At 49.7% G+C, this 20,849-nt stretch overlaps 10 protein-coding genes and 1 non-coding gene across 11 annotated transcripts; 5 read left to right on the top strand and 6 right to left on the bottom strand.

The window, feature by feature from the left end:
- Positions 1–53: 53 nt before the first annotated feature.
- Positions 54–124, top strand: BKA67DRAFT_t98. The gene has a single exon. It is a non-coding gene; the product is annotated as a tRNA-Gly (tRNA).
- Positions 101–2,069, bottom strand: BKA67DRAFT_564293 (heterokaryon incompatibility protein-domain-containing protein). The gene has a single exon (XM_046102725.1). It carries the CDS (start codon positions 2,001–2,003, stop codon positions 264–266), a length of 1,740 nt encoding a protein of 579 aa, XP_045958422.1. The 5' UTR covers positions 2,004–2,069; the 3' UTR covers positions 101–263.
- Positions 2,070–2,385: 316 nt separating this feature from the next.
- On the bottom strand, positions 2,386–3,300 carry BKA67DRAFT_645917 (concanavalin A-like lectin/glucanase domain-containing protein; the record flags this gene model as incomplete). The annotated part of the gene is made up of 1 exon (XM_046105895.1): positions 2,386–3,300. The coding sequence occupies one exon, from the start codon at positions 3,298–3,300 to the stop codon at positions 2,386–2,388; it is 915 nt and encodes a 304-aa protein (XP_045958421.1).
- An 840-nt stretch (positions 3,301–4,140) lies between these two features.
- BKA67DRAFT_535484 (uncharacterized protein) lies at positions 4,141–5,428 on the bottom strand (the record flags this gene model as incomplete). Its single annotated transcript, XM_046100025.1, has 2 exons — positions 4,141–5,153; positions 5,224–5,428. The coding sequence occupies 2 exons, from the start codon at positions 5,426–5,428 to the stop codon at positions 4,141–4,143; spliced, it is 1,218 nt and encodes a 405-aa protein (XP_045958420.1).
- Positions 5,429–5,852: 424 nt separating this feature from the next.
- BKA67DRAFT_518261 (voltage-dependent anion channel) lies at positions 5,853–6,977 on the bottom strand (the record flags this gene model as incomplete). Its single annotated transcript, XM_046097992.1, has 1 exon — positions 5,853–6,977. One exon carries the CDS (start codon positions 6,975–6,977, stop codon positions 5,853–5,855), a length of 1,125 nt encoding a protein of 374 aa, XP_045958419.1.
- Positions 6,978–8,324: 1,347 nt separating this feature from the next.
- On the top strand, positions 8,325–9,287 carry BKA67DRAFT_517532 (uncharacterized protein; the record flags this gene model as incomplete). The annotated part of the gene is made up of 1 exon (XM_046097920.1): positions 8,325–9,287. One exon carries the CDS (start codon positions 8,325–8,327, stop codon positions 9,285–9,287), a length of 963 nt encoding a protein of 320 aa, XP_045958418.1.
- Positions 9,288–9,916: 629 nt separating this feature from the next.
- Positions 9,917–12,040, top strand: BKA67DRAFT_535481 (uncharacterized protein; the record flags this gene model as incomplete). Its single annotated transcript, XM_046100024.1, has 1 exon — positions 9,917–12,040. One exon carries the CDS (start codon positions 9,917–9,919, stop codon positions 12,038–12,040), a length of 2,124 nt encoding a protein of 707 aa, XP_045958417.1.
- A 588-nt stretch (positions 12,041–12,628) lies between these two features.
- On the top strand, positions 12,629–13,312 carry BKA67DRAFT_535480 (acyl-CoA N-acyltransferase; the record flags this gene model as incomplete). Its single annotated transcript, XM_046100023.1, has 2 exons — positions 12,629–13,007; positions 13,071–13,312. The coding sequence occupies 2 exons, from the start codon at positions 12,629–12,631 to the stop codon at positions 13,310–13,312; spliced, it is 621 nt and encodes a 206-aa protein (XP_045958416.1).
- A 1,141-nt stretch (positions 13,313–14,453) lies between these two features.
- BKA67DRAFT_517636 (serine/threonine-protein kinase RIO1) lies at positions 14,454–16,106 on the bottom strand (the record flags this gene model as incomplete). The annotated part of the gene is made up of 1 exon (XM_046097923.1): positions 14,454–16,106. The coding sequence occupies one exon, from the start codon at positions 16,104–16,106 to the stop codon at positions 14,454–14,456; it is 1,653 nt and encodes a 550-aa protein (XP_045958415.1).
- A 1,047-nt stretch (positions 16,107–17,153) lies between these two features.
- On the top strand, positions 17,154–18,019 carry BKA67DRAFT_592411 (enoyl-CoA hydratase/isomerase; the record flags this gene model as incomplete). Its single annotated transcript, XM_046104832.1, has 2 exons — positions 17,154–17,341; positions 17,398–18,019. 2 exons carry the CDS (start codon positions 17,154–17,156, stop codon positions 18,017–18,019), a joined length of 810 nt encoding a protein of 269 aa, XP_045958414.1.
- A 76-nt stretch (positions 18,020–18,095) lies between these two features.
- Positions 18,096–20,462, bottom strand: BKA67DRAFT_535477 (uncharacterized protein; the record flags this gene model as incomplete). The annotated part of the gene is made up of 1 exon (XM_046100022.1): positions 18,096–20,462. The coding sequence occupies one exon, from the start codon at positions 20,460–20,462 to the stop codon at positions 18,096–18,098; it is 2,367 nt and encodes a 788-aa protein (XP_045958413.1).
- Between the last annotated feature and the right edge of the window lie 387 nt (positions 20,463–20,849).

The raw sequence follows: 20,849 nt of genomic DNA, 5'->3' as shown, positions 1-20,849 counted from the left end.
TAGTATGAAATAAACCGCCAAAACTTTATCGCCTGGCATTCAGCTGGCGCCAGGCACTAGTGGTTTAGTGGTAAAATCCATCGTTGCCATCGATGGGCCCCGCGTTCGATTCGCGGCTAGTGCAAAACTTCTTTTTGATTCTGAACTAATTTTGAATGAAACCATGAGCATTTCCAAGTTCACTCCACTTCCATGTGTATTCATTCATTCATACATTTTATTATCCAAATTCCAGTCCCAGGAGACATCAGTGCAATCTTCAGTCAGATCCATGCTATACCCAGGATCTCCAGCTCTGGTGGTGAATCTGCTGCAGGGCCACTCGTCCTCAACTCCAAGGAATATAACTGTTCGAGTTTCAGGGTTTCGAAGTCTTCTCTCAGGCTAGTCATGGCAGTTACGTTGTCTAGCCACCTTTTGGGCCTCGCTTTAAGTTTACATTCTATGTAACCATTGTCCAAGGTTAGTAAGGATCTTAGTCGCGGTTCCATTATTAGGTCTTCATTGGCCAAAAACGACCGCCTATCGTTGACGATGGCGTTTCTTTCATCTTCGAACGTACCGCCGGTGGTAATTGATAAGCGACACCATATCCCATATACTCCCAAACTGCTCAAAAGGCGAATGAATACGGATCCTCGTCGAATGTGGATCAAGATGATTTTTATTCTGTCCAGCTTAAATAGTTGTGACTTTCCAATCGAGCCAAAGAGTATAAGTCCTGTAAAGCCTTGGTACGCTGACTGAGTCCAGTTTGGAGTGGGATCAAGGTTTCGAGGAATGACTCGAATATAGACGGTCCGAAATTGTAAAGTTACTGATCTAGGGGCAATGAAATGGATGCCGGACCTGCCAAGTGGACGATAAAACTGCCCTTTGGTACTGCTCGAGTGGATTCCATCCTCTTCGTACAGCACAAGGCACACCATTTCTCCCCTTGGTCTGCGGAAGCAATACAGAAAAGCTAGATTCGCCCCACGAATCAGGTAATCAGATGGCGAGGTTTCAATCACGAAGGGGAGGGTCACTCGTAACCCTCTTGCGGTCTTCCGCGGCGGCTCAAAGTCCACTGGCCGCGACTTGAACTGGACATGTGTAGGGCATCCCGGCCAAGTCAGATCCTTTTCGCGAGGTTGGAATGGATTCCAATCAATTTGCCTTAGCTGGCTGAAATCGAAGCCAGTGAACTTCAAATTAATGGTATCGTTCCGAAAATCCCAAGGAGACTCCGCGAGGACACTTGTCGGGTCCCGTTCCATATCTCCATGGGCCTTCGGCCGATTTCTCCAAGCCAAAATAGTGTAGTCCTCTGTAAGATTGAGTATCTCTTCTTGCAGCCTCTGAAACGCCTTCTCGCTTTCACCGTACAGCAATGGCATGTGAACCTCGAAAATACCCAGAAGGCAGTACGCTGTATCCTCTTCTCTGGTGGTGACACGGCGCGCCGCCCAAGACATGCGAAGTGCCACAGTGTAAAGACTTGGGACTAGACTTTTTCTTAGGGCATTGGCATCAATACCAGTGATGGTAGAAATAGTCTCTCGCATGTCATGCTTGGTTCCGATCTCGGTCCATTCCCAATCATAGAATTCGACCACATTAGGTGCTAGTAACTCCTGTAACGTCCAGCCTCTTGTAAACCAACGAGAACTTCCAATGTCATTGCCGCTTTCTATATCTTCGAGATATGCATAACAGACCTCAGACTCCTTATACCAGCGGTACATAGAATTGATCGCCTCTGATAACTCGGCGCTGCTCGACTTGTCTATGCAGCATGTGTCGACCCAAACCCAATCATACCCGTTGGTACTGGCAATGTGGCAGAAGCGGGCGATCTTATCAAACCCCTTCTTTTCGCGATGGCGTTCCTCTCCCGATTGTAGCTCCTGAAACGAGAACTCGTCTTCTTGGTCGCCCCATGTGTGCGACAAAATAGCATACTCTGGCCGGGTCGAATGGAACTCTCTCAGCGTCAAGTTATGAGTGTTGAGTAAACGCATTTCACAGAATGGCAGTAGATTCCAGTGACAATTTGCTCACTAAGCAACGGTTCGGCCATGTTCGTTTGCATAAAATGAGAAACTGAGGGGTTTTCGAACCTCAGTCAGGCACATGCACCTAGGGCGGGTATGTCAAATCCAATTAGCGCGATGGGCGCTAAACGGGAGTATATACTGATTCGGGTTTAGCTGACCATAAATATCGCCAGAATCTCTAAGTCTATCATTTCATCCAAGTGCATGCCAAAGAAGGAAATGAGAAAAGGAAAGGCTTTATTTAGTACGCGGACAAAACCGACACGTCCGCGAATCTGTTACTATTACTGTATATCTATAGATTGCCATCGTTGAAAAGAGTAACTACTGCATCTCCGTTATTATTCTAGTTTAGCGTGCAGATATTAGTGCACGAAGCGCTGCCGCCAGAGGACGTGTTATAAGCGAGCTCAATCTGCTTGAGATTCAGGTAGGCCGTGCCGCCGACAGCCATGGTCTTCTCCCACTCCTCATTGCCCCATGACCACATATTGAAGATAAGGTTGCTGGGCACTTGAGATTCCAAGTGCGCCAATCGGCCGTTCTCGGCTCCGTCGACATAATACGTTGTCTGAGCCTGTGTCCAGTCCATGCGGTAATCTTGCCAATTAGTCCACTGCACACTAAATGGCAGTGTAGCCTCTATAGTGTACCGCCCTTCCTCTTGATGCGTTTCCTGCTCGGGATGTGTCGTGTAATGAACGGTAGTTGTAGGGTTGTAGGTGAGTATCTCGATATCTGATTCGTGTTGAGTGCCATCGTCGCCTTGCTTGTAAACAAAAAATCCAGCACAAGCTCCTGCATCTCCCTGTACCTTGGCCCGTATGCGCATCGAAGCAGCAGTGAAAGTTTGGTCGTTGGTGTCAAATTCCGCAGCAGACTGGAAGTCCTGGCTGCGGTGGGTGCGAAGTGTCAGGTAGGTGCTTGCTTCTGCGTCTTTCTGTAGGTAGACATTATTCTGGGAGTTGATCATCCTGATAGGCTTATCAGGGAAATCCCAAGTTTGAAGTTTAAAGAAACTCGTCCAGTCTGTCGACTCGAAGTATTCGCTCGTGACCGGGGCCACGCGGTTCGCTTCATAATCGTCTAACACGTTCGGCTCAGCATACACATATTGAGCAAGGGAGCTGAAGTCAAAAATATTATAGTCAGTGAAGAGCAGACCATCCTCCTTTGTCTGCCAACAATCGCATGCTTGTCTTGACAATGGCGAGGACGAAGCGAGTTCCACGAGAAGTGCTAGAAACGGTAGTCGAAACATAATTAGAAGTTATTATTTAGTCTTGTTTGTGGTTTAGATGTAGGAAATTCCTGGTGTTACAAAATAGTTAATAAAATGTGAATGGAAAACTTGAGTAAGGAGGCCCAGGAATATACATTATATATTGCAAATTATATGGTAAGCACTGACTTATGCTGGCGACAGGCTTGGATTTCGTGTATCTTTGCTCTTTTGGCGACCACGCGGTCCGCATACGAATCTAGTGCTTATAGAAGAACGAGGACTGCTCTGATGGATATTCACCGTAGATCTCACGTGGAAGTGACCTAAACGAAACGAATGGTTAGTGGCGGATAAGGCCCGTATAATTGAGGCTCTGGCGTACATCATATTATCTAAGAGATCCTGTCATGCAGGATTGATAATATTATCTAAGAAATCTCGTGACTCAGGACTGATTATTATTTGTCAAATTGCAGAAAAGGCTAAAACCACGCTTATGAGGTCGTGCGTCTTTCATCTATTGGCGTATGCGCCTTGGGCTCCTGGATTTGCCCTTTACTCGAGAAGGGTCGATACGTTTCCATATCAACACGCTCACATAAACATGACCAGCATTCGAGACGCATACGTGCAGAGAAATGTCGCCTAGATGATCAAGGAAAACGGTAGTATTTGTGTACCCTTTTTTACCACAGCTAAGATAACAAGGGAGAAAGTCTCCCAGTCAAGGGCTACTAAGATGAAAATTCCGACCTTTCCGAGGAAATGTTTCATGCATGGTGCCACCTGCCCGCCCGCAAATTCAAAATCAGACAATTATACTTAACATTACCACCGTAAGTAAGAAAAATCCTTCTCTAGTGCGGTTCTTTGTGTTCAAAGGAAAGACAACCAAATTCCAACAACCCCAATGTAAAGGTACCGCCACATCAACCTGGATGTGCCCCTGGTTGTCACAGCTGCTGAACCACCTGCGTTGGTTCCACTTCCCGAGGGCGAACTGACTCCCGATGCAGAGGCTGAATTCCCACTTGGCTCAGAAGAAGTCGGCTCGGCCGGCGTAAACTCAAACTGACACTCCTCGTTCAGTGCCAACTCATCACCCACCGAGTTTGTCACTGCCATCGCCGGGCACGAAAATCCTTCCTCACTCGCCTCGACTGTTTTTGTCACAGTCGTGGTTCTTCGTGTCGTTGTCGGTATGGTCGATGTCGTAGTTGAGGTAACAGTGGTGTATGGGGTACAAGCAGTCTGTCGAGGTATCAAGTACGCATCGATATTAACCCTCCGTACCGGAGTAACAGCGCTTGCGGTGCTGGTAGCTACATTCCCAGCGTCGCTGCTGCTCTCTGTTGGTTCGGGATCCGTGTATTCGAGCGCACAGTCATCGCCTAGCTCGAGAACAGCGCCTGCACTGTTCGTGACAGTGACAGGTATGCATGAGAACTCTGGTGCTTCTTCTGGCTCAACGACCTTCGTGGTCGTAGTGGTTATGGTCGATGTAACGACGGGCCGAGTCGTTCTGGTGACTGTATCAGTGGCCGCCGGACATGCGGAGCAGAATCCATCCACAGCGCAATACGCGATGGATCGACAACACTGCTCCTTGCAACAACTATCCTGCTTCAGACAAGCCCCTCCTTCACAGCAGTGTTGCGTGTTAGGATCGTAGCATTTGCTATTACCACAAGGTAACGTCCCAGACGGACAACATCCACCACTGACACAATCATAGCCTTGAGGGCAAGACCTTCCACTGGAGCAGCAAACATCTCCTGCCGCGGCATTATAACAATTATTCGACCCGCATTGAATTTGCGAGCCCTGGCAGCAGCCGCTCGGCTGGCAATTGTAACCTGATGCACAGCAACCGCCGTTGGAACATGCATCTACGGCATTGGGTCAGCGGCCATCATTTGACCCTACACCGAATTCCTAAGTCAGATACGGACAACTTACGGTATCCGGGATTGCATTGCTGTCTCGCCATCAGCGCCAACGCACCCGGCTCGGTCAGCAGGACTGATGTCAAGTTGCTTCCATCGTTCTGGCTTAAGAGTCCAGGAAGGCTGACCAGCGAACTTGAGAGATCATACAGTACATCAGTCGTGAGTACTGTATTCATATGGATATAAAAAACAAGGACAATGGTAGGCCAGTGCATTGCTGCAATAGTAGTCGAACGATATAGTGAAAGACTTTGGAATAAAATGTAGTACCACGTAACATACGCGCTTCCATAAATCCCGCCTTACAACTCCTTAAGTAAGGCTGAACCTAGCGGGTTGTGTTTGTGGAAATACGCCAAGCACAGCTGAAGATTGCCCAGCCACATAGAACAACAGCTCATTGGTTATCCGCAGACTGCGGGCAGCGTACCCGTTGAATTTGACGAAGCGATTCGCGGACAGATGCACATGTCGAACTTTGTTGTTAGCTGTCCTCGGGGGTCGGGCGTAGTAGTCAATATTAACGTCGACGATGCTAAAAGTCCCATACATTAGACCAGGATGCAAATCGAAATCTGACATGAATAAGTCGTTTTTCGCTTTGAATTCGCAATATTATAGTGTAAGATTACGGGAAGCCTATGCTTCCTTTACTTGGCTCTCCGAATCGAAATTTCCTCTACCGTCCGCCTTCCCGTAGTCGTGTCGCAACTCGTTAATATACTCGTCCTCGTCTTTTCCTTCATAAACGATATCCTTGCGAATGAAAGCCCGGATATGGTGGGCGAGGATGAATAGATAAAGAGCAACTATCAAAATGGTCATGATAGTGCCAACCCACTCAACTCCGGGACTTTCGAATTGTTTGCCAATTGTCAACGTGGCGATGGTGAATCCAACGTTGGGAAACACAAAAGCCCACCAATTGAGACGAAACGTCATCTGCTTCCAGACGGCAAGGCATCCAATTGTAGCGATTGCCCAGAACCAGAAACTTAGGGACCAGATAAACACTGCCGTCATTGTGGCCATGGTTTGAAGGATCTGGTAAGTGATCTCCGGATCGCCAAAATAAGAGTAAGTTGTTGGAAAACCGCTAGCCATACCGATGATAGCCAAGCTTGTGAACGCTGGTGGGCCGACTGCGATAAATAGACCGGGTCTGGTGTTTGGCGACGGGAAGCCGTACTGGATCATTCGGTGGATGTAGCATGCGTACATAAGGATCGAAACGATCATTCCCAGACCCTGAGCCGTCAGACCTGCCACGATCATTGGGACAGCGTGTGTTGGTGGCTGCGTAGATGCTCCAATCGATGCAATTGTTCCAGAGAGCATGAACGGAAATATAGGTAGATCCCAGGCTGGTGACATGTCTTGGATTTTCAGACTGGGCAAAGTGAATAGGAGCGAGTATTGGCCCGCCGCGATCAAAAAAGTGACGGCAAAGTATATCCAGAACAGGATACGGTAAACGACGACGAGCCATGGCCCGCAAGAGGGTATACCGTACCGACCCATGCCTCCAATGATAGATGCCAGACTCAGAAAGGACGTGCCCAAAAACAGCCCCTCAGTAGGGTGCGTAATGGACGCCTTGAAAACACCAGGAAATCTTATGAATCGGTAGATAATTGCTGCAGTGACAGTGCTGAAGACGACGAGATCAAACAGATACACCACTTTCCCGATGGTCTGCAGGCCGTGAAAGTTGAAAGCCTGCGTCTGCTCGGCTAGTAGGAGGCTGAGACCTCCAGTAGACATGGGGAAGGTATAGTTTGCCCAAGTCCAATGCTCAAGACGATTCGAGAGCTTTCCGGGGTCGCCGGCTTCTTTTTGACGCAAATCATTGCGCTTTTGTTCTTGCTTGCCAGCCATCCTCAACCCGTCAGTGTGCCCGCTCATGGCGTTCAATTGTCAGGCTGTGTCAGACGGTGTGTTTGAACGTAAGAAAGGTACTCGCTTCGACCCTGGAAGTGCTGCAGAATGCTGATAGCCAGGCTGCAAAAAGAATATGCGAGATGCGACTGCCAGTTTTACCCTATAAGCCACCTTATTTTGGCTTTACTGGACCAAATGACGTTGCTCAGCATAAAACATACTAGTAAAAGAATTTATTCAACTATTTGTCTTCTAGATCACATCTAGCTGCATGGTAGGGCTGAAGCTCCGAGGCATGACGTGAAGATCGCAAAAGTCTATCATGCTGCTAGATTTAGTGATTTAATATTCCACATATATTCCCGTTCCTGGTACAAAGTGAAAAAACGTCCCACATGGTGTGCTTGTTGTCCGGATTGTGCGTATGTCTAAATCGGTCCGAAGCGCATTCGTGGTGGTTCGCTCGGACCAGAAGGGGGGCGCTTGGGTACCACGAAGCCAAGCGAAAATGGGACACTCGTCCCGCTTCTCCATGACCAAAGCAGCTCGACTTCACAGCGTTATACATAGTAGCTCCTCGTAAACACCATTTCCAAAAAATTCGAAGAAATGCACTTGATTTACTGTATCAGAATCCAAATGCCTTCCCATGAAAATGTATACATTCTTTTATAATATCTTGAACGCCGTCTAATGATTCGACTCGAGATTTCTAACCCTAATCTGTCGTAACATCTACGTACAGAGGTCCGTGCCATTTTCGGCTTTGGACGGTTTGCCTAATAGTGGCCCTCGGATACTCCGGTCCACTATGACATCGTGAATTGGGTCTGGACAGTGAAGCACGAGTTGGAAAGGTATATAACTCTTGTCTTGGGCCTGTCGGATTCGTTGATGCAGGTTATGTATATTGAGTTGTCCTTGCCTGCGGTGCAGTGTCTTGGCGCGCAAGATTGCTGGTCAGAGCATGACGTCACCAAAGCTTTTGATTCAACAAGTATTTCCAAGGACAGTATCATGACATCCATGAAAACAAGAAGGAACCCCGGCTGCCACTTTGAGGTCATTCTTTTGTATCGATATAAATATTTAGATCGCTGAGTTACTTTGTGACACTTGTGACTCTGCATCGTGTAGATACTATGGATATCAGCTCTACCTTATAATTTCAGCATTATATTTATACCTCAACTTATCGCACTAGTGGCCATGCAACACAAGCGCTCTTCCATGCTCCTGTTACTGTTGACGGCATTGTGCCCGACAGGCCATGCCACCGAATCATCAAAGCGTGGCCTGGCATATACAGGCGACTCCAACGAGGCCGATCTGAATCTTCTCGTGTCAGCTCAGTCGCCGATCTCCTGGTATTACACGTGGTCACTCAACCAAGCGTCCGGAACAAACAACACCGTAGCCTTCGTGCCATTGATACACAACACGGACGATGCATCCAACTCGAATCTGAACTCGCTGCTGAGCGCCCTACCCAGTTCTTCGACCCACGTGCTGAGTTTCAATGAGCCAGATGGCACTACCGACTCCGGCGGAAGCTCCATCGAGCCCGAAGATGCAGCGCAATCATACCTGGACCACATCGCACCGCTTCGGACCTCGGGTTCCCGGTCGTGGAACATCAGCTGGCCCTCCGTGACCGGCTCGACCCAGGGACTGGACTGGCTGCAGCGCTTCAACGAGTCGTGCTACGATCTGGACCCCGACGGCTGCCCCATGGACTTCGTCGCCGTGCACTGGTACGGCGACTTCTCTGGTCTCGCGTCGTGGCTGGGGACGTTGCAGAACTTCTACGTGGCGAACGCGACAGACCCCGACGCGGCCAAGGACTTGAAGTTCTGGATCACCGAGATGGCGCTGCCGCAGCAGGACGAAGACGCGACCGTGTCCATGATGAATCAAAGCCTGAGTTATCTCGACGGCCTGGACTACATCGAGTCTTACGCGTGGTTCGGCGCGTTCCGATCAGACGACTCGAACGAGTGGACTGGGAGCTCAGTCGCGCTGTTTGATGACGACGGCGGTCTGACGGAGGTCGGTTCACTATATCTGGGCGGAGAGGAGAATGGGTTTGCGAAGGGCACAAAGGGAGAGGGCGACTCGGCCGCGTCTGGCATGCTTGTTTCCACCTCGACATTGATGGTAACCGGTCTGGTGATGATGACGATGCTATGGTGATGAAGGACAGCGCGACGCGACGACAAACCATTACTGATCTTTGCTGGTCAAGGACACGCAAATCTTTATCATCTTTTCTTGGAATTATTTGAAATTTGCATCAGCATATAGAGCTTGCCTGGATACCCCGATCTCATTAGCGACAGACTGAATATCATTGTTCCTGTGTAATGTTCATCACGTAACGTGCAACAAGCACGACTGCTTCTTTGACGCGTTAACACCATGAACCCGCGACAGACACGTCGCGGTTTGCGAACATCACGGCGTTGCCATAGCGAACTTGGTCGAAACTCCATAAGTCGAGTCTGGACGAAAAAGCTGTGGCCTAAATAAATATGGTCTAGCATAGGCAGATGTTCAATAACCCCGTTGCATAGTCAATCTGATAGGTTCACCTCGCACAGAGCCGGCAACGAAGGCGGGGGCACTAGTGCGCGATAGGAAATAAGTAAACATGGTGGGATGAAGGCTCCACCACTATGCAAACATGCTAGTCTAGATTGTTTACTTTGAGTATACGCGATTGGAACGCCCCCTACCCCGTTTTTGATGGCTGTATTAATACCGTAATGGCCATAACCCCCCAGCCTACATTCAAACTGATCCGCAATTTACCCAGATCAGACATGTGGGACGACCTCGAAACACCAATCGCCTTGCGGCGCACCCCACGGCGCAGCACCGGCAATGCAGGTGTCACAGCCCCCTCAGTGGCCGCCTCGAAGACGCCGACCACGTCGAGGACTGGCAAGAGAGTCAGGTTCTCCGATCCTGGCCCCGAGCTCAGCTACAAGTCCCCATCCTCGACAGGGCTTACGCCAATGGTCCGTCGATCCACCATTGGAGTGACACCATCACGGAAAAGACGAAGACACTCTACACCATCAGATCTGCAAGACGTGCACGACGCAGATGAGCTTGCAGGAACGTCCGAAACACCAAACGTGGTCCGCGTTCTCTCCCTGCGGCAGATCCTCGACGATCGCCTGAAGCGGCGGATAAGGCGAAATGGGCTGAGCGAGGAGATGAACACGATCGAGATTGAGAAACGTCACGAAGCCCAAAGACAGGCCAGTGAGCTCCAACACCTGCGCGAGGAGCTCGCAGAGAAGGATGAGGAGATCGAGAGGCTAAAGGACGCGACAATACTCCAAGACACGGCGCGCATAATGGAGCTTGAGCAAGAGGTCGGGCATCTGAGAGCCGAGCTCAACAGGCAGTCTGACCGTGCGGACCAGACACATCATGACTGGACCATGGCAGCTAGAGATCCGTTCTCCGACAGCGTCGATGACGATGGTTTTGGTGATGCAACAATGGCAGACTTGGTCTGCAGTACACCCTCGAGGGCGAGGGCATCATTCCCGACGCCCCCTTGTACGAGTCCTACAATGCCCACTACACCTATGTCTATAAGACGGTTCGCCTCTTCACCAGTTTCCCACACAGGAGTCCAGGCACAGCTTCCAGATCCTGAGAAAGAACTTTTGGAGGCCGAGCTGGGCTCATTGCGTCTTGAATTGGGAAAGCTCAATGAAGCGCTGGAAATCCATGAGGCATTGAGGGCGCGCATGGCAGACAGGCTATCGTCAGTAGAGAGCTCCGAGGTCGCAGGAAATGACGATGTAGAGGCACACCTGGGCCGGGTTCTACAAAGCCTGTCTGACAAGACAGCCGCCCTGGCTCAGCTCAACTCCTCAATCAGCTCTCTTGGGTTCCGTGGCAATGATGCCGGCGATATCGTGTCATCAGTTTCTAGGGCTCTACGCTCCGCGCGTCTGGAACTCGAGTATATCACACCAGGAGAGATCGCTCTTCCACTATCATCCCATGGCGCCCAAGTCCTGGATCTCGTACTCACTCGTCTCCGAGATCTTGCGCGCCAGGTGAAAGAAGATGAGGCTTCAATCGACGAGTACCACTCGCTCGAGCTATCGCTAAGACAACAGCTAGGAGCACGTGTTGAGGCTATGGATGGGCTACAGCGCGAACTAAAGAGGAGCACATGTCGTCTTGGGGAGAAGGATGAGCGCATTACCGAGTTAGAAATTGGCACTGATCGCTTGAAGGGGGCAATCGAGAAGTACCGCCGCGATGTCTCTGAGCTGGAAACCCTCGTGCAGACAATGGAGGAGCAAGGACAGGATGCAGAAGCGAGACTGCAGGCCAATGTCGAGACTGGAAAGCAGCAATCAGCAAAAAGGGATACCGATATTGCGGCTTTGGAAGAGAAAGTCACATCTGTACTTTCGCAGACTGCCGAAGTCAGGATCCAGCTCGCAGACGTGCAGGCTAAAAGGGTGGCCAACATCACAGCTCTCAACAAGTCGCACGGAACAGCACTAGCAATTCGTGATGCTCGGGTGACAGAGTTGCGAGGCGAGATCGACAGCATTAACGAGTCCCTGCGCAATGCGCACGAGACCATCCGGCAGCTAAAAGTTGAGAACCTCGGACTGAAACGTGATATCGAAGGAGAAAAGAAGAGAGCCAAACAAGCTGTTGATTCCATGAAGACTGAGCTCGAAAGAGTTCTGGAAATGAGCGAAGGAATTTTGGCCACGCCCAAGAAAGTCACCGACACCGGTCGTCGCTGCACTCGCAGCTCAGATTTGCTGAAGACGCCTGGCCAAGCTGCATTGCCGCCGGCAGGTCCGTCCGGATTCTTGGTTGATAGTGGGAAGGGGAAAAGAAAGCGGAGGCATGACAGCGGGTTGGGCTTCTTAGACGAGGAAGAATATGAAGTTTGAACCTTCATAAATACAACCATTTTTGTAAATCTCTTTTGTTCCAGTTGTACGCATATTGTATCGCGGAGGAGTTGATTGGGACTACATGAACACATCTAAAATATTTAAGCGAAGAAGCTGGGGTGTTTGAGTAGTACGCGAATCAACCGCCATGATCTCGTCTGCTTGTTAACTCCGTTTATCTCGAGCATAAGCAGCTGAGTCATATAGGTGTTGGACAGTTTTTTGAAAAGCACGTGCAAAACTAGAGACAACGGTGTACGAGTCGAATTACTCAGGGTTTGCTGCAAATGTCTTTGTGTAGACAATTTGTAAATATGGAAGAAAGTGACAGATGAATAGACTGTGGAGCAAGTCAACTTTTCTGGGAATATGCCAGGACCGCACTAATTCGCAGTCAAGGGTGCTCCCTTGCGTCCACACTCTGACAGGATTACACACCCGCAACGTATCGGCTATCCACTGAATCCTGCTAGCCGAGCGGAGACAGGCGGCCGAAACCGAGTAGGATATACAATAATCGAACATTCGATCAAGCAGTCAAACGATCAGCACTCATCAAACCTTTTTCCGTGGTCGTTCCAAAGTATGCCTTTACGTGTTACCAGAGCAGAGAAGGCGGATATTCCCCAGCTGGTCGATCTCTACTTCAGTACCTTCAATAGTGCTTTGGTATTGAAGATCAAGCCTGATGTGCCGCCCGTCCGTGGATGGTTTGAGAAAAACCTGAGAAGCGACATGGAGTTGCCACATACCCATGTGTATAAGGTGGAGGATAGCGAAGCCGGGCCGACGCATTCAACGGGTGAAACTATAGCATTTGCCAAATGGACTTCACCCCACACGGAGGATACGCACGGGGGTCCCGCCGAGTGGCCGTCAGAAGGAGACGCCGCTCTATTTGAGGAGGTCGTTGGCAAAGCGGCGGAGAAAAAGAAGACGTTGTTGGGCCAGGAGGAACATTGGTGTAAGTCGCTAGGTTCAACACAAATTAGTGTCCTGCAATAGGCCTGATAAAGTATGTTGCCAGATCTAGGTGTCCTCGCGACGTTGCCAAAGCACCAACGTCGGGGTGCTGGATCGCTACTTATGGCTGAGTTCTGCAAGCAGGCTGATCAGTCTGGGCTCCGAAGTTATGTCGAGGCGTCGCCTCTCGGCAAATCGACATACGAACGATTCGCATTTGAGACACAAGATACTTTCGAGGTTACCATCGACGGTCAGCCCTACGTCGACAACTGTATGGTTCGTGAACCACAGAGGTCATCGTGAGCGTCGGTGTCGCCGAAGGGGGCAAGCGTCATATTGCCCAAGTAACAAATATCGCCCAGGATATGTTCTGGTCCATAAGGTTTGGCGCTTCCAACATTAGTGTTTGTACTTACCTATCTAAGCTGACTTAAGGAGGAGAGCAAGAAGGATAGCAGTTTTCTAAAGCAGTAGTACACAGTGCATCCAGGGGCCAGTCTGAAGCACGATTCCGAGATATCTTTATATTGTTCGAAATGGAATATGCTGCCTGTATTTTTCGAGCCCTTAGTCGCAATGGCGGATAGGTAATAGATTTCACATGCAAAGTACCGGTCGCTTGCATAGCCCAAAGACTTATGAAAGTAAATAATTTCATGGCCGGGGAATACACACAGATAATATCCGGCATTACTTTAGACAGATTACTGTATGTTTCAGATCAGTCCCGTAGTATGCTGTATAATCCTTCTCGAGCTCTATTGAACAAATGTGAAAGACTACGTGTGACATCTCATGCGATATCGATTCGCTGATTGCAGCTTAGGCTGCAGTCATGAGACCTATGTGCTAGGTTGACCATTGGGCATCGCATATCAATAACCCTAGATATTATGATCGTTTAGTCTGGCCACTATCAACACAAAGCTACGTTGTATGCTTGCGATGCAACATTTTCCTGTGGCAAGACATAACTCCTCATCAGCGAAGGCCCACGATCAAATTGTTTAACATCTTCTGACTAGAGATCCAGAAATGTAACAAAAACTCGAGCAAAACATGTAACGGCTCTCGGGAGGTATCATAATGTCCACATATTTCCGCCTGCATAATTTATCAAGCTACAGAAGAAATGGTAGTCACCGCCAAGGGTTGAGAAATGCAATCGTCAGAGCTCTTCTTTAACTTCAACCAGCCCAAAAGGGTTGATCAGAACACCAATGTGCCAGGGGTGAATCTCGCGGTTATCATCCCAAAGGTTGAAAACGCAGCAAAGACTCACCTGTGGCTGGTGCGATTGAGTTTCATCATCCGATTGTGTCTCGACATTGTCGACCAAAAGTTATGAGTCATGAAAAGGAGTTATGGGCTTACTTTGTAGTGTTATGCACAGGAGCATGGCATATCGGAAAATGTCTACTGTATTCGGTAGATTCTGGACCTTCTATTTCTTTGCTTTACGAGAAGATGACGAGACAAGCTTCTTCTTGAGGTGTTTGGGCATCTTCTCTTTCCGTTTCTCCCGCTTCTCCTCTTTGATTGCCACCTTGTGTGCCTTTTTGTCATCCTTATCGACAAATCGCTTTCCACGCGGTGTACCCTTTTCGAATCTACTTTCATCGTCGTCGCTTGCGTCGCTGTCCAATGCGGCACCATCGCCCTCCTCATCTTCGGAACTTGCTGTTTCACCTTCTGCGCTTTTTGCAGCTTCACCACCGGGCACAACAGCTTGGTCCGCGAGAAGGTTTCGGTAAATGAGTTGATCTCCTTCACCAGCTCCGATCTTCTGAGCATCCTTTTCTATGTCATAGACCTGTTCTAGCGTTTGCGGGATGTACTGGTTTCTAAACACCTCGTTATCCACTTCTTGCTCAGCCTGGGCAGCTTCAGTATCATCAACGGCTTCGCGTGTAGAAAACAACCGCTCAAGTGCTTCTGACATTGCGGGCTCTTCAACTGTGCCCTCGGAAGCGGTAACAAAATTGAAGATGGCGCGGTCGCTCAGTGTGTCCACGCCTTGCTTGCGGAAGAAATCTCCAGTGTTCTTGATGTCCATACGTAGGAACTCCAAAGATCGCGGGTGGTCGTGTTCAACACTTTGTGATACATCAATGATGTAGAGCTTCTGGTCGTGGTAGAGAATGTTGTACTCGCTGAGATCGGCGTGCACCAGCTTGCATACTTGGTACATGCGACGCATAATTCCCATGAGCTGCAGGTATAAGGACCTCCACTGTTGGTCGGCATCGTCGCCGGCGATGCGGGTGTCGTGCAGTCGTGGGAAGGCATAACCTCTGCGGTCACCCAAGAGGCTCATGACTAATACATGGAGCTTCAGATGGATGGGCTCGGGACATGGAATACCAGACGCATGTATCCTTCGCAGATTTCTAAATTCCTTCTCTGCCCATAATTGAACCATCTTGCGGTTATTTCCCTTGGCGGCGCCAGATTTGAATCGGTGCTCTCCGGTGATGTATCGCTCCCTGTCCTTGAAGCTGAGAATGGCCGTCTTGTAGATCTTGACAGCACGTTGTGTACGCACGCCCTGGTCTTCTAACACGGCACCATATACGTTTGCCTCCTTTCCAGTACTGATGGCGCCATTGATCTCGCCTACGACTCCCTTCTGGATAAGTCGCAGGAGGATCATTCGGGTTCCTTGATCCAAGACCTGGTCGCTCGTGGCTCTGTCGGCCTTGTCCTTGTCCCTGTCTTGGCTCTCCTTGACATCGTCAAGTCTGATTTTGGCGGCATGTTTGGAGAGGTTCTTGATCTGGTCGTCGATGCTGGCGAAGGTGTTGGCGGTAGGCTTCTGCTGGTTTGATCTTGGTAAGGCGCTCCCACCGTTGAGCTGTCTCTGGCGGTTGTAGTTCTTGGTCAAATCTCCATCGGCGTCGTCGCCGAGGTCGTCATCGGAATTGAAGATCTCGTCGTAGTCTTCCTCATCGTCATCTTGGACGAATTCTTGGGTGGCAGGGTTCTTCAGACCGTGCGGGACCTCCTGGTGCACTGACGGATCGTAGCCATCGTTTGCCTTGTACACGTGGGGTGGCTCGTGAGCCGCTGCGGCGGAACTGTTCTCTGCACCGGCCATGGCCTCGTTCTCTTTCTCTTTGTCGTTCTCGTTCTCGTTCTCGGGCGTGGGTATGGCCGTAATTTGCACCTGAACCAAAGACTTGAAGGAGGAGAACTCTGGAAGCTTTCTCAAGGAATGAAGCATCACCGGCCCTCTGCGCTTTTTGCAGATTCTACGTCGTCATTGAGTCACCTGCAGCAGGCAGATCCCAAAAATTTGCCGCCACTCTGGGCGGTAAAACACCTTTCCGTCAAAAGTTCTGTGAGCGACTACCCCTCCAACCCACTTCGCCTTATCTTATCGCTCAATCGCCCTGCACAGACCCCGTCTATTGCGATAGGCAATATTCCGAGGATGCATTTCATACTGTAGTACCGGCCAACTGCTGAGCTGCACACTGCAAACCAACTAGCCCTAAGTTGCAGCAGCAGGGGACAACAGAAGCGCCGAAATCCTCGGATTTTCGCTGGTTGACCTAGGCCACCACTCATCCGTTATCATTCTAACGCTTTGCCTGCGTGTGAAATGCTTTAATTCTAGCTGATACGCCGTTGTTTTCTGTGTGTTTGTAAACATGTTTAAGGATCGAAATGTTCGATACGGCCTTCTTGGCTTTCTCGACTACTGCAATTGCCCATTAATTGCATGGCTAGGCTAAGGATAAAATTGCATAGTACTTACATAAACAGGGCAGTTCACTATAATTAATTGTTATCCGAGTTTTACAGAACATCAGATGACCCAAGCAAAAAAACGAGGTGGGTGTCTGATTTTCTGCTTGACGCCGTTCTCATTATGGGGCACGAAAGATCGTGGGGTAGACTTGCCGTAAAGAGCCTCAGGGTCCCTTGCAGGCCGGGGGTGGTTAGCGAGAAACAGCCCCACCTGGAGGAGCCGAGGCACTTTGGCGGTTCAATGAACCTTAACCTGCCTACATGGCTTAGTGATATCTTTAGACTTTCAACATTAACTTATACATTGAGATTCTACTTGCGATCCTGAAGCGTTGCATTCACACACGGTTCTATATCAGTCAAGTTCCCACCTAGCAATCAGATTTCCAGTATGCCGTCAGCCTGCTTCAGTGTCGAATACACGGGCCGAGTGGCCATTGTAACCATCACAAACGAGAAGAAGCTCAATGCATTGAGCGGGCCACAATACTTCGAACTCTCTCAGATCCTGAGAGAGATAGCAACTCATGATGAAGTCTACATTACGCTTCTGACCGGCAAGGGGCGATTCTTCTCAGCGTAAGTCTGAAGATCATAACATAAGCTAAGCCCTGGCCACTAACGTCAAAGACCAGTGGTGCCGACGTATCTTTCGGCAAGAGCGTCCCGGCGGACTCAGATCCGTATTTGGAGTGGCTGCGCTCGTTCGTGGCCAACAATTTGAACGCGACGCAGGCGTTCTATACGCACCCCAAGATCCTTGTGGTGGGACTCAACGGGCCCGTCATCGGCCTTTCGGCCGCCCTGGTCTCGTTTGCAGATTTCATCTACTGCACACCTCACTCGTTCTTGCTGACACCTTTCTCGTCGCTGGGTCTCGTAGCAGAGGGTGGTGCCTCGAGGGCTCTGGTGCAGAGGCTTGGCATCAGCAAGGCCAACGAAGCGCTCATCATGAGTAAGCGCATCAGCAGTGAGGAACTGCTGCAAACGGGCTTTGTCAACAAGATCTTTGACTGTGGTAATGAAGACGCGAAGTTTAGGGAATTGGTCTTGAAGGAGATCGATGATAGACTGGGCGAACATCTGATCGGCGACAGCTTGACCGGCATCAAAGAATTGATTCGCAAGCCCGAAAAAGATATTTTGGATGTCCAAAATGTAAATGAAGTCTTTGCAGGCTTACAAAGGTTCATGAGCGGTGTCCCGCAAGCCGAGTTTGCCAAGATTGCAAGTGGACAGAAGCGACACAAATTGTGAGATTTACCAAGATGGCGATCATTGGGTAGTTAATCTTTCATTTTCAAAGGCACCGAGTCCTTCCCTGTCTTGGGTATCACGCAAGAAGCCCAAACAAGAGACTTGTTCTTCTCCAATATTCCTGTGAGGTTTTCACCATCTTATGCCTGGCTTCATCAGGGAGTCCTGTCTTGTGGAAGGCTACATCTGCCAATTTCACAAGGTCCTCATTCGGGCTGCTATCCGTGCCCAAGCTAGTTTGTAACAGCAAAATATCATAGAGCCACTGTATCAGGAGATCGTGTCTGACATCTGGCTCCTCGTCCTTTGGCTTTACACTCTCGGTATCCTCAGTAGTTTCGTTCGCCGATTCGTCTTCCCCAGTTGAACTGAGTTTCTCGCTATCTACCTGGGCCTCTATTGGTTCATCAAGCTTGGCACGCCAGACATCACTGAGTTGGGAACTGGCTACTTTCTTGATGACGGATAGTGCTGCAGGACTCCACAAATCGAGACCTACATCGCCCATCGAGGCAACCAAGTTCCGTAACAACTTGAAGGAGCCCGGCGATGGCTGGACAGGTAAGGCTGGCTCACCTTCCCAAAGCACTCGGCCAATAACTCGTTTCCGCGTTAAAGCAGTGTTTACGAAGTCTTCGACGGGCGATTTCACAACATGGATGGCCAGCCTTTCTTGCAGCGAGGAGATGCTCCCCAAACCAAATGACTTGGCATTGTCCAGTTTTGGTAATTGGCTTCGAACACTACGTATAATCCGCAGAAAATACATAGCAATTTGGCCGCTGTTGGCATCATCTTGATGCGCTTGCCAGAGTTTACCCAGTTGCCCATCCAAGTTTTGATATGCCTGTTCCAGATTCTTGTTAAGCTGGTCGTCGATTTTCTGTGGATCCTCCTTGCTGAGGAGCTCTTGTCGCAGTTCGATGGTCTCATCGTCCTCAATCTCATCCACGTCATTGTCCCAGCGCTGACGGCGAAGTTGCTGGACAATCTGTCCGACATCATCAATGAGATTGTACCACGACTCGTAGCTAGAGACAGCCCGCGCTACGGCGTCGTTCCTACCATGGAGACGAGAAACGACTTCGTGTTTGATATGGCTTGCGCCAAGGGAAATGTCCATATCGAGCATCTCCTCGTCCCATAGACTTTGGCGAGTGTCGATGGCTCCATTTTGCCATGTTTCCAGTGTCGATGTGACTTCCGAGCCGATGAGACGAAGCTTGGAGACCTTGGTATCTAAAACATGCAAGAGTCGTGCGTTGATGGCATCGCGTAGACCATCCAACATGTCAGAAGGGTCGAAGCCCCTAGCCTTTCCTCCATCTCTGATCCAGTGTTGCAATACGTTTGTTCGCAAATCAATAATGCTCTTGAACTCAGACATATGTTCCAAAGTCCTACTGAGCCCTGCGAGTAATATTTCGCCCCCTTTGTTCGCCCAGCTCGTAAGCATTGACTTGGCTTGCTTTCCATCCAAGTCGTCGTGCCGTATAAAAGGAGTAAAATACTGAATGTCATCTCCACACCATCTTTCAAAGACGTCCAAACGAAGGCCTTCGAGTGCTTTCAACGAATCATCAGCCAGTAGTGGACTTTTCTTGAGGTTTGCAAGAGCATCGGCGAGCTTCGAGGGCACCAGTGCTTGAACATCTAACAGAGTCCTTGTGTACAAATCCAGTCCACATAGGACATTGTCAGTGTTCCTCCCTCTTTCTTGCTCTTCCTCAACATCGAACTCCAGAACCATCGCCTCAGCTCTCACGTTCAAGAAGTGACGCAGAACATCCTTGGCACCTGAGCTCTCTGTAAGACTGTACGCGCACAGAGCTTTCAGAATATCATCTTGCTGTATATCGTCGCTGACCTTGTCAAGTATCTTCGCGACACCCCGCAGCAGCTTGTTCTTGAGGCTTCGTTGAGTCCGCTTCGCGGTCTCGATTGATTTCTGTATGTCGCCCTTCAATCTGTTCGCATCGCCGAAGCTTGCAACCAGCAGCCTGATCAAGACCAGAACCTTGGCAGCAAGGACTAATCGATCGCCCTTGCCCTGCTTGCCGCCCTTGAGAAGTCGTCCGACAGCCAGTGCACAAGCTTCCAGCAACCTGACCCTTGCCGTCTGGCTCAGCTCCGTCTCGGTGTCTTCTGCTCCCTGAAATCTGCCCAGACCCGCGACTTTGCTCTCCACCACCGTCCGTCCGCACATGCTTCCCATTCGTCCCAATACGTTTTGCGCATTGCTCATGTCCTTGCGCATCTGTACGATCGTGTCGGCGGTACCCAGCAGCTCACGGTAGCTGTTACCGACCTGCGTGCGCAGGCGCGCAGCTTTCTCGTCGATTTGGACATGGAGGGACTTGTGTATGGCGCGAATCTGAGGTAACGTGTGCGTTTCGAACACCTGTGCCGACGATGTCAGGTTGGAAGTGTCGGGCGCGGCCATCGCGGTGCTGTTCTCGGGGTCCGCGCAGAATATGTCAAATGAAGGAGCTTCCGAAGCAATTTATATATCGCCGATGCATTGAACACGGTATGGATTGGCACCAAATCAAACTGGGCAGCAAGCTGTCTCGGGGCGTTCATGGTAGCAATTGAAGCTCATTATTGACTGGCGAGCACGAGTAGCACTCCACAGCTGGTGACCAACTGTCAAAAGCAGGCGCATTCAGAGGTAAACATGGCCATAGCAATGTTTCCTATATATGCCACACAACAAATCATGAAATATGCATACGACAATTGAGTCTATCCTTAGAAAATAATATCGATGCGATGTATACACGTGAGCTGTCATGTGCGGGCCATGAGGTACCACTTTGTGAACTATCAA

The sequence above is a fragment of the Truncatella angustata genome (assembly GCF_020726525.1).
Source record: "Truncatella angustata strain MPI-SDFR-AT-0073 chromosome Unknown BKA67scaffold_4, whole genome shotgun sequence".
NCBI classification, from domain to species: domain Eukaryota; kingdom Fungi; phylum Ascomycota; class Sordariomycetes; order Amphisphaeriales; family Sporocadaceae; genus Truncatella; species Truncatella angustata.
The sequence above is the reverse complement of the archived record's forward strand: the minus strand, read 5'-3'. Positions and strand labels throughout refer to the sequence as shown.

Coding starts and splice junctions, on each gene's coding strand:
- BKA67DRAFT_564293 (XM_046102725.1), bottom strand. CDS start 2,003: ATGCGTTTACTCAACACTCATAACTTGACGCTGAGAGAGTTCCATTCG.